This window comes from Nicotiana tomentosiformis, chromosome 7, assembly GCF_000390325.3.
Source record: "Nicotiana tomentosiformis chromosome 7, ASM39032v3, whole genome shotgun sequence".
Classification (NCBI taxonomy): domain Eukaryota; kingdom Viridiplantae; phylum Streptophyta; class Magnoliopsida; order Solanales; family Solanaceae; genus Nicotiana; species Nicotiana tomentosiformis.
In genome coordinates, this window is record NC_090818.1 from 11,058,612 (window position 1) to 11,070,165 (window position 11,554).

At 35.9% G+C, this 11,554-nt stretch overlaps 2 protein-coding genes across 5 annotated transcripts; one reads left to right on the forward strand and one right to left on the reverse strand.

The window, feature by feature from the left end:
• Positions 1–582: 582 nt before the first annotated feature.
• On the forward strand, positions 583–4,405 carry LOC104100070 (scarecrow-like transcription factor PAT1). 3 transcript variants are annotated; one of them, XM_009607231.4, is made up of 2 exons: positions 583–699; positions 2,402–4,405. In XM_009607231.4, exon 2 carries the CDS (start codon positions 2,628–2,630, stop codon positions 4,191–4,193), a length of 1,566 nt encoding a protein of 521 aa, XP_009605526.1. In that variant the 5' UTR covers positions 583–699; positions 2,402–2,627; the 3' UTR covers positions 4,194–4,405. The 3 variants fall into 3 exon arrangements, with proteins under 3 accessions (XP_009605526.1, XP_009605527.1, XP_009605528.1); XM_009607232.4 differs by lacking the exon at positions 583–699 and adding an exon at positions 753–968; XM_009607233.4 differs by lacking the exon at positions 583–699 and adding an exon at positions 1,644–1,761.
• Positions 4,406–6,149: 1,744 nt separating this feature from the next.
• LOC104100071 (WRKY transcription factor 1-like) lies at positions 6,150–11,359 on the reverse strand. Of its 2 annotated transcripts, XM_009607234.4 has the most exons (6): positions 11,008–11,359; positions 8,763–9,761; positions 8,514–8,688; positions 8,262–8,420; positions 6,477–6,740; positions 6,150–6,359 (listed from the first exon to the last, which is right to left on the reverse strand). In XM_009607234.4, the coding sequence occupies exons 2-5, from the start codon at positions 9,754–9,756 to the stop codon at positions 6,485–6,487; spliced, it is 1,584 nt and encodes a 527-aa protein (XP_009605529.1). In that variant the 5' UTR covers positions 9,757–9,761; positions 11,008–11,359; the 3' UTR covers positions 6,150–6,359; positions 6,477–6,484. The 2 variants fall into 2 exon arrangements, with proteins under 2 accessions (XP_009605529.1, XP_018627585.1); XM_018772069.2 differs by having other exon boundaries at positions 6,150–6,740.
• Between the last annotated feature and the right edge of the window lie 195 nt (positions 11,360–11,554).

Below are 11,554 nucleotides of genomic sequence, written 5' to 3' on the forward strand. Positions count from 1 at the left end.
TGTAACTCATTATATAGAACATTGTCTATCCATTGTGCAATTTCTTTTACAACCAATCAAAGAGCTCTTTTTTACTAGCTCGATCAATTCAAAATCACTTCGCGTGTAGTTGAGTTCTCTATAAAAAATTTCTCTATTTTCAAAGCTTGAAGTCGGAATATCTAATTAAGGATCAATTCATCTTATCACATCCTTAGTAATACCTAATGGCGGATCTACTCTATAAGTTATGGGCGCTTGTGCACTCATTACTTTTAGAACCAAACACTATTAATTAAATAAAAAATCTAGTAATTTATATAAATACATTAACTGAGCGTCAATCTCAATAGTAATTTTCAGATTAAAAATTGTTCAGCACCACACGATTTGAAAATATTGAACGTACGCGATACGAGTCACTCCAACTTGCACTTGCCTATGCCCACTAGGCACTAACTGTTGATTAAAGAGCAATTTAGGCCCCCAAACTAGATCAATTAATAATAAAATTATAATGGCATTCTTGTGTTTTTTCTAAACTCTGAGGGCTTAATAATTAACTTAATCTTTTTATTATACTACAGAATTTTACCTTCATAGGTTGCCCTGCTCCTTCTTCCCCTGTCTCTCTCTTTTTGCATAAATACTGTTTTTTGTAGTAATAAAGAAACAAAGGAATTAAAAAACAAAACAAAACTCGGGACTCTTCAGTTTAAGGTTGGTATGCCAACTGCTGATTCATAATACTATCAAACTTCACTTCTATTCCTTAAATTAAATTCTTTCTGCTTGCTTCTAAGCTTCTTTACTCTGTTATCCCATTTCAGTATTTTCCCTTCTTTTATTTTTTTCAATAAGATAAAGTTGAAATCTTTCTCAGATTTTTGCTTCAATTTGGGAAATTTGAGGGAAAAATCTAAACTTTAAATTAAATTGGTTATTGGTCTGATTTCCCTGTGAATACTTTCTTGATAGATCTGCTAAAGGTAGGATTTTTATACTTACGATTTGTTCTTTCTATTCTTCTTTTTTAGACAGGGTTGATGCCTCTTTATCTTTTTAATTTTTTTTTCCATAGTATTGTGGATTCTTGAGAAAATGAAGCTCTGTTTTAAAGTGGGGGTTAAATCAAGAATGGCAAAAAGTTAGTTTATTCTGTTGTTTTGGAATTTATGTCAGCTTAAGGAAACGTATGCATTCAATTTGAAGCTAGTTTTAATGTGTAGTTTGTATTGATAGTAACTGATTAAGGGAAATAATTGAACTCATTCTTTGTGAATAAAATATATAAATAATTAAAAGGCTGTGGATACATGGGCCATTTTATCTGGTTCATGTTCTGCTCATTCTTTTAATTTTGATGAATTAATTTTGTCCCTGAAGAATGAATATGTTCTGCTTAATTAAATTTAGCGTGTTTTATTCGACTGTTGGCATTGTCTGTATCTTTGAGCTTTCTTGCTAAGTTGAGTGTACTTCATCTTATTTGATCTTTCTCACAAGTTACAATGCCTTACCATCAATAAGAATAGCTTTTATTTTATTTTATAAAGACCATCAATAAGAAAGGTTCTCTATTTATTTTCAATATTTTCTTTCAAATCATGGCTCCTTTCTTTTTTCCCCTTCTTAGTTTTCTATAACAATAGTTTATGTGATCCATGATAGATTTCCTTTTCCCTTTAAAAAAAAATAATCAAATCCTTGTCCTTTTTGCTAGTGAGAATATAGTGGATCTTTGCAAAGGACTGCTGCTGTAACTAGTTTTTTGCTTTCAAGGTTAGTAGATCAACGATAAGAATTTGTCGAGTGGACAAGCTTAAATTTCATGAACGTTTTAACATTAGACAATTCTGAGGATATAAGTCACTGAGTACATTGGACATTGATCCTTTTCTGACAATGAGTGTGAATTTAGTTTATTTAAAAAAAATAAATTAAAATACTAGTATATAGAGTTGAAGAGCGTCTGCGCTAGCACGATATAAAGTAGATGAAGTAAGACAGCCTAAAGAAGTTTGTGTTGAGTAGTATACTGTGACCAGCTTAGGTTGATAATGCAAATCTATGGTTTCTTATTGATGTGTAATTGCTTCTGCTAGCATTCATCATCTTTTTGTCAAATTGCCTTGAAACGGTTTTCCTTTGCTGATCTGTTACTTCATAGACATGAATTTCCATGCTCTGAGATAATAGTATGCAAATTTAAGGTTCGTATTGAACCGGATATTATAGTGTTTCGTGTAATTGCTACTAGTAATCTCACACCTCTTATATAGTAGTAGAAGTATTGGTAGAATACCTTGAGTTGTTAACTGGCTGTAATAGACCTTGAATATTATGTGCTTATTAGTTCCTTAATCTAACTTCATTTTCCTCTACTAGCTCTTTTGATAAACACTGTACATCTATTGTGTAGGTTGTTGTGTTCCGACACTAGAGATCGTCCCTTCCTTTTTCAACTTTTGAAACGCTGCTCGGCTCAAAAGCTCTCCACTGTGGAAGCCATGAAAACCTTGTCACATGAATAATCCTTGATATGCCGTCTACATTAATTTTCGTGGTGTTCCAATAACCGTGCACTCTGAAGAGCTAGATACCAGACTGCGTAGTCGTATATAGACGAGGCAGAAACAATCTTTCCAATGCAAGCATCACGACGACTCAGAAGATCATCCATGTCAAATACTCTTTACTATCAACCTGTGCAGAAGGCAGAGGCTTACTGTCTGCCTCAGTTTCAAACTTTAGACAACCATTTGAGCTACATTAATGGCAGCCATGGAGTTTATCACTCACCGTCAACTGCTAGTTTCTCATCAAACGGAAGCTCCATTTGCCATCAAGAATCTCAGCCATACCTATCAGATGTTTGCCAATCCTCTGAGATGACTAACTACGGCTCCCCCAGTAGTGGATCTTGCATTACAGATGGTGTAAATGATTTCATGCACAAGTTAAAGGAATTGGAATCGGTGATGCTGGGACCTGATTCAGACTTTCTGGAGAGTTACGATAATTCCTTGCCGAGCAGTATAGCCTCCACAGAAATTAATAGCTGGAGGCAAATGATGGAGGCCATACCTAGACGGGATATGAAACATGTCCTTATTGCCTGCGCAAAAGCAGTGTCTGATGGTGATTTGCTAACAGCACAAGTGTTAATAGCTGAGTTGCGTCAAATGGTGTCAGTGTCGGGGGAACCAATTCAGAGACTGGGAGCATACATCTTGGAAGGTCTTGTGGCGAGGTTGGCTGCATCAGGGAGTTCCATATGCAAGTCCTTGAGATGCAAAGAACCAGCAAGTTTTGAACTGTTATCTTATATGCACATGCTTTATGAGATTTGCCCTTATTTCAAATTCGGATACATGTCAGCTAATGGCGCCATTGCAGAAGCAATGAAGGATGAAAATAGAGTTCATATTATTGATTTCCAGATCGCTCAAGGGAGCCAGTGGGTGACTCTAATCCAAGCTTTTGCAGCTCGGCCTGGTGGACCCCCACATATACGTGTAACAGGCATCGACGATTCCACCTCAGCTTACGCTCGTGGAGGAGGGCTTAATATTGTGGGGCAGAGGCTGTCTAAACTCGCTAAGGCTTTCAAGGTGCCTTTCGAGTTTCATGCTGCTGCCATTTCTGGTTCTGATGTTCAAGTAGAAAACCTTGGAATTCAACCTGGCGAAGCACTGGCGGTAAATTTTGCTTTTACATTACATCACATGCCAGATGAAAGCGTGAGCACTGAAAATCATCGGGATAGACTATTACGGATGGTCAAAAACCTGAACCCCAAGGTGGTTACACTTGTTGAGCAAGAATCTAATACAAACACTGCTGCATTCTTCCCTCGATTCCTTGAAACCTTGGATTATTATACAGCCATGTTCGAGTCAATCGATATGACTCTACCAAGGGGACACAAGGAGCGCATAAACGTTGAGCAGCATTGTTTAGCGAGGGACGTTGTTAACATTATAGCATGTGAGGGGATTGAAAGAGTAGAGCGGCATGAACTTCTTGGTAAGTGGAAGTCGCGGTTTAGAATGGCTGGTTTTAGTCCATATCCGTTGAGTTCGTTGGTGAATGCTACAATAAAGAGATTGCTAGAAAGCTATTCTGATAAATATAGGCTTGAAGAAAGAGATGGGGCTCTTTATCTTGGTTGGATGAATAGAGATTTGGTTGCTTCTTGTGCCTGGAAATAAGAACTGTTCTTTCTTAGGATTTAATACAAAAAACTGGAAGCAAGAACTGTTCCCTTTTGGTCCTTCCCCCCCCCCCCCCCCAAAAAAAAAACCCTATTTCCTCAACACTTATCTTCCTCTCTGTAATAGCTGAAGTGCTAATAGCGGAGAAAACAGGTTACTTCTCAAGTGTATCACTTGATCAATCAAAGTTGAAGCTTATTTCTTGGAAACCACTTATCCAGTATTACAATCACTACTAAAAATAGGAATTAGCGACGGACAAATTATGTAGTTAAACAGAATAATTCGTCGCTAATTGTATTTAGCGATGGATAAGCGACGGATTATCAAGAAATTTCGTTAGCTACGAGCGATTTAACGACAAAGTTCGTAGCTAATTCCGGTTCTTTTTTGTAGTGAGTTGATATGCAATGTTGGTCTTGGAAGATTTCTTTTAGGTGCCATTTATGTTGTTTTCCACTCGGAAACAACCTCTCTGTCTTTATAGGGTAGGGGTAAAGCTACGTACATACTACCCTCCCCAGACCTCACGTATGAGATTAAGCTGAATTTGTTGTTGTTATGTTGTTTTCCATAAATAAAAACCAGTTAACATGAGGATACCTCTTGCAATATTCAGAATATTTTTACCAAGAAGAGGATTCTTATTTTTTGTGAAGGAGAGTGGAATGTTTCTTCCTTTTTCTTCAGTGATTATCATCGATTTTTTACACTTATAACAACATATAACTCTGTTATATAACTCTCCTAAACAAGTATTTATTTATTCAATTACGCAAAAGTTTTCTAGATCCTTTAGCTTGTGGGGTTCAATTTATTATGGTAAAACATGCTAAGTAGTACACTTACACTGTACACGTGCCTCTTTAAACATCGGTTAATACTCTTTTCCTCGCTATAAGCTTGACTCATGAGTATAAACATTTGTTGAATTAGTAAAAGTACTTTAAAAAAAAAATTATATATATATGGTAAAATGTCTATCATCAAATGAAACAATATATGTTACTATTTTTGTTTTTTAGGGAAATAATGCTTTACTCAATGAAAAGGTTCAAGTCTTTTGAGATAGACTACAAGGAAAGAAAGTTAATTGAACGGAGTACGATTTAACGCTCCCATCTCAACTATTTTAACGTCACTCATACTCTTCTTTTCCCAGTAAATTAGACTTAGGATATAAATTATTTCTTGATTAGTAGAAGTACTTAAACTTTTTAGTGCAGAAAAAGTTAAAAATTTGGTAAATTATTACTCATATTTGAAGTAATATTAGTATTAACTTAAGTTAGATTGAAATTGTTTAGAGGAAATAAAGCTCCTCCAAATGAAAAGGATCAAATTTTTAAGCCGTGTTTAAAAGGAAAGGAAACTAGATTTATTTGGACAGAGGGCGTACGATTTAATGGCAATTTTCTGTATTTGCACATCTATATTATTGCGAAGACTAACCTTTATTGTTCAAACTTAAGTCTATGATCAAAAACTGCTAAGTATGCATGTGCTTATAAACTTACGAGAATAGGATTTATAGTGAATTAGAAATAATAATATTTTGAAGCGTAAAATATTAAATTATTATGTATAACATCAATATGAAAATATAAAATAATAATTTAAGTTTGTCAATTGTTTGAAAATAATGCCTCTTTAGCTGAAGGTCTATCGAAAACAGCATGTCTACTCTCTCGGGGTAGGGGAAAGGTCTGCGGACACGCTACCCTCCTCAGACCTTACTTAAGGGAACTCACTTGAGTTTTTTGTTGTTGTTGTAATTGTTTGAAGGAAATAAGTCTCCAAATGAAAGGATCAATTTTATTAGCATAACAGAACTAAAAGGAGAGACATTATTTGGTCAGAGGGAGTTTGATTTAAAGAAAGCTTTCAATAATTGGTACATCACTATTGTTAAGAAGCACTAACCTATGTGTTTAAGAATTGATAAACTAGGAATTGCAACAAGCTATCTTATTTATGTATAAAAACTAGTTGAAGGAGATAAAGTAGCCTGATCAATTGGCAACAATTAGATACATATGATCAAATCTACACTCTGTTTGCGTTTGTTCGACAACATAACTTATACAGTAAATTTAGGAATTCAAACCAATTATGAGGTTAAATCAGAGGTTCCTATACATATATTCAATCCTTGCTTCTCTCCTGCAATGGAGGATATTTGATCAATTACAGTTAGAAGTAAGGAAAAGATAAGATTAGAAGACTTGATGAAGTAGGATTATCTAAATCTGGATCAGTTGATTGATCGGAATTGTGTACCTTTGTGCTCAATTTGCACCAATATGAACAACTCTGTCAAGTCCAACATGTTTGTTTTCACCTGATTCAGATGTGGACTCTCCACTTATTCTGGTTGTATTATTAGAATCAGCCCCTGCCGAGTTTTGCATAACAGTCCTAGAAGGCGGTATTTCATGGTCATGCTGCCCTTCATACGCTGTAACAACTAATTTTGGATCATGGGATGCCCTCTCCACATGCTTCTTTGCAGGGCAACCGGCACTTGAGCATCTGTAGTAACTCCTACATATAACGGAAGCTGGATTTATAGAGAGAGTGCAAAAGCATTGCAGATGCAACAAGATGTTTGAACTGTGTAAACAAAGCGAGAAAGAGCACAAGAACCAGGGGGGTGGGGTGGAAGAAAAGAGAACAAGAAAAGCATAAAATCTTTTAACATTATCAAAGACGAGAGGTATGATCCGAAACAACATGCATACTGAAAAATAGAATCTGGGGGCAAGAGAAACAGAAAGCTGATCATATCAGCTTATATATACAAGACATACGCTGCAGTAAGTAGGCCTAGTGTTTTCCTTTTTTTCTTTTAATCGGATTAACTAGGTCCAGTGTTTCATTCTATTCATTACCTCGCAAGATATGATCGTAAAGTGACTATTTACATTCTCCAATCTCACTTTTAGAAATAAACATAACTTTTGACAGGAAGGGGACATGTTAGCGGAAGATGAGAAGTTCAACTTGTAAAATTAGTCAACATCAAGTGAGTAATCAATCAAAAACGAACCAACAAGGAAAGAGTACACAAATTGTTTAGTACTAGAATAAAAAGAGCCCAAATGGAGCGTTATGGCTACAGATATTTAATATAACCAATCCCGTCTAGTTTGGAATTGATACATAGTTGATTGTATATACTTTTATTGACCAAAATCCGCAATAATATTTGTATTAAATTTTTTACAAAAGTAGAATAATAATAGCTCAAGTCGATTTTTCTGTAAATGAGATACGGTTGCTTTTAGTCAATCTGCAAACAAATTTTAGATGAATGTACAGTTCCATATGGTTCTGTAGAAGCAAAAGAGCATGAGTCAACCTATGTATATTGTATTTATGGAATACATTTTCAAAGACTGCTAATTACTTAGTCCAGATTAGAACAGTATTATTTTTAGCAAGAAAATGCAATGTGGTTCTTTAACAGATTTTGGGGTGTGTCATATCTATAAAGATCTACAAGAATGTCACAGTACAGTATTGGGTTTTGAAAGGCTAACGACAACAAGATATAGTATTATTGACAAGAGAAAGCAGATTGGATCCACTGGTATTGATAGACTGAGAAAGAAATAGTCAAGCAGGCTACTAATGGGCCGAAAAATAGAACATTTGGCCTTACAAGGTAGGGTTAAAGAAGGTGAACATAGAGAAATGGCAAGCCGCATCGGATAAGGAGGATCATGTAAGAGTAAGACCATATAGGAGGGCTTAGTATTTTTGAAGTTAAATTGAGAAGAGTGAAAGGGACACCCGTGCAAGCAAGAGTTATGCCATTTTCGGACTAATTTAGGACAACTTAAAAAAGAAAGGTGGACATTCAACATGAGATGAAGGCAGCAATTATTCTGATAGGCGACATTCATTGCTTCCGTTCCTTTCACGGTTTACAGTGGAAGAATAGGAATGCTTTGTAAACAATCATAACAAGAAAGCAACTCAAGGTTAAGAGGTGATAAGAAAAAGCTATTTTGCATGGACAAAGATTTACAAACATGTTTTTAAAGCAAAGAAAATAGTTACCTAGGATTTGGATTTCCTTTTACCAGTTTTTGCCCATATTTGCGCCACCGATACCCATCATTGACTATATCCACTTCACTCCTTGTTTGAACAATGTGCTGTGGTTCACTATGAGACTTAATAGGTGGAATCTCATCACTTCTAGGTACTTCTCTCTTCCTGTTGCAAAACAATTGCACAACTATCAACTCTAAGAGAGTGTCTAGACCTGAAAACTGAAGACAAATAAATAAGGTTTTGGCTATCACATACTGTCTCTTTGGGTCCGGACCACCACTATTATCGGCCTCATCTCCTGATTTATGTGGCTTCAGAACTGTATCTGTTGCGCTACCACCAGCTGGTACAATAACCGCTGAAAGCGAGCTCTCCGATGGTTCGATAGATTGACATGTTTGACCAATCACAATAGATTTCTTACCTTCAGCTAATTAGGTAACTCATTAAAATTAAATACTTATCTAGATCGAATAAAACAATTGACTCAGCAATCTTAAGTACCTTCCCGTGGTGTTCCCATTGGCATGTTTGTTTGTTTCAATTGCATAGGCACTACAAACTCGGGGGAGATTTGGGGACTATCTAAAGGTTTTGGATGTTCATGCTTTGCGATATAGTGGATATTGGTAATATGCCCATCATGTGATCTCTCCACTTGCTTTTTTGCAAGACAATTAGGGGACGTGCACTTGTAATAACTCCGAGTAAACTCATTTCCTCTAACAAGTTTCTGACCATATTTTCGCCAGTTATATCCATCTTCAGATGGTTTTTCAGGTGATCTGAAAGGAGTGATTTCTTGATCAGATGGCAAAGCCTGGACACTCGTATCAAGGTTCCGCCTTGGTTGCAACTTATCCAAAGCTTTCTCAGGCCTTATGGAACAAGTTACTTGTTCTTGATTAGGTTGAGATACAACAACTTCCATTTTCTCACGTTGTATATGTTGTGAAGATTCTGAAGCTTTCCCAGGTACTAAGGAAACGTTTCTGTCTTTTACAGGAGAATCTGATTCACAAGATTTTATGTATGGTTCCTTCTTTGGTAGAACAGAAACTCGACTAGATTCTGATGCCTTTGCCAAAGAATCAGGGCTCAGTCCCTTAAGTAGTTCATCAGAAACAACTTCAGCTGAAACTGAATCACAGGTTCCTTTCTCTTTTGACTCTGATCTGTTGGTGACAGTGTCAGGGTCCGGTTTCTGCTGAAATTTTTCAATCCCTTCAACGACACTCTTCTTTGGCTTGACTTCACCCGATACTTCTTGGCATGTCGTAGAAAGTGCATTTTCATCTTGATTACTTTGTGATGACTTTTCCAAAGCATCGGGGCTCACTCTCTTCTGTAGTTCACCAGAAATAACTTCAGCTGACATTGACTCACAGATTTCTTTCTCTTTTAACTCTGATCTGTAAGTAACAGCGTCAAGGTCCTGTTTCTGCTGTAATTTTTCAGAGGAAACTTCATCTGTCACATCTTTATTATGTGTACCCATTCAACCTGGAAAAGTATTTGAAGCAAATACACCAAAGTATCACATTTTAGGCAGGGGAATAAAGTACAAGTATACGGGCATATGCAACGTATGGATGCGCTATTCCCATAAAATGCAGCACATAAGTGTGTCCCCACTGTCTATTTAGAACACATCGAACATTTAGATATTAATAGCATGCAAAGACAGATAACATTTTTTACTGGAAAAGGATAACAGCACATACTGAACTCAAGCAGATAACAGGCAGAAAAGCTATGGGAATTAATAATAGATACTATAATGATCGACTATACCTAAATCACAAACTGGTGAGCTTGGCTATAGATTCTTTATATCCATTTCGCTTTGTTCAAGTCTCATTCATTATAATACTAAATAATTTGTTTTTTAAAGGTAAGTTAGGGATTCCAGAAATTCATGTAAATTACAAGACCTATCGTAATGTAAGTGTAGCAACAACAAACCAACAATTAAGCGCTGATTCCAGCTAGCTGGCATTGTTATATGCAGATCCTTTTTTCAAAATTTTCGGGTAATTTTCATTGATCACTAAATTGACAATGATAGCCGACCACAACTAGTTTAGATTGAGGCGTGGTTGATAAGATGATTGGCTTACTAGACAAACATAGACGTGTCCAAATTAGGAGGATATACCTACTACTCCCCCATCTCATTTTATGTGACAGTGTTTGACTGGGCATGAAATTTAAGAAAGAAAAACTTTTGAAACTTGTAGTCTAAAACAAGCCATAGACATTTACGTGGCTATAAATCTATCTCACTAAGGTAAAATGAGAAGTTTAAGATTAAATTGTTTCTAAGTGCCATTCTTTTTGGGACAAACTAAAAAGAAAGTATGGCACATAAAAAGGATCAGACGGGAATGATTCTTCTATCCCTAATTAGATGCTGAATAGTTAATACATATATTAAGATTCTTCAGAATAGTATCTAATACTAATAGTAGTACATAAATTAGAATCAAAAAAATAATAATTGGAAAAAAAAAAAAGGTGAACAGTATTCTCAAGACCCTCCCTTGTACCCAATTCTCACAAGCCCTCAAAATTGGTTAAAGAAAATTAACTAGCAAAAAAGAGAAACAATAGAACATAAGCCCTAAAATGTCAAGAAATTTCTCAAACACAAACAAAACATTAAACACCTAGACAGATTATAACACAAAAAAGAGCAGTAGAAAGTCAAACAGGACAAAGCGCTATGATGTCAGAAGACAATTCGCACCTTTTGCCCCTGTTCTTTGGGGCTGAAAGCTCTGCCAATTCTCAGGTAATTGTGGATGATCAAAAGAGGAGAAGAGAAGAGGTGGTGATTTCACCAGTTTTTAGCAGAATTGACTTGGACCAAGTACTACTTTTTTATAGCTCTCAACAAATACTATACCAACAAAAGCAGGTAATCAAAAAGGATGTCTATGTCACTGCGTGTGTGTGTGTTTTTGAAAGACAAGTACTTTAACCCTCTTTTGAGGATTAATTAGCAAAATTTCATAGGAAGAATGATCAGCTTTTTGCTTTTGAGATTGATGAGTTAAGCTAAGAGGGGTGGTTCACGTGTAAGAGCATCAACGGACCTTAAAAGACCAAAATATTAGTAGTAGAATCTTATTCCTATGTTGGACTTGGTACTGTTATAAAAACACACGTGGCCTAATGGCGTTGGTTCTTGTCAGTTGTCTGAGGTTTTATTTTGTTATGTCTTTTTCCTTTTTTACCGTGTACTGACAAACCTCTTTTGTTATAATTACTCTCCACCTTCTACTTGTTTACTT

What these genes read in the sequence shown, in the direction of transcription:
- LOC104100071 (XM_009607234.4), bottom strand. Translation starts at nt 9,756, where the DNA reads ATGGGTACACATAATAAAGATGTGACAGATGAAGTTTCCTCTGAAAAA. An exon ending in GGTCCGGACCCAAAGAGACA is followed by an intron (nt 8,421 to 8,513) that starts GTATGTGATAGC and finishes GTTTTGCAACAG; the next exon opens with GAAGAGAGAAGTACCTAGAA. An exon ending in AAAGGAAATCCAAATCCTAG is followed by an intron (nt 6,741 to 8,261) that starts GTAACTATTTTC and finishes CGTTATATGTAG; the next exon opens with GAGTTACTACAGATGCTCAA.
- LOC104100070 (XM_009607231.4), top strand. Translation starts at nt 2,628, where the DNA reads ATGCAAGCATCACGACGACTCAGAAGATCATCCATGTCAAATACTCTT.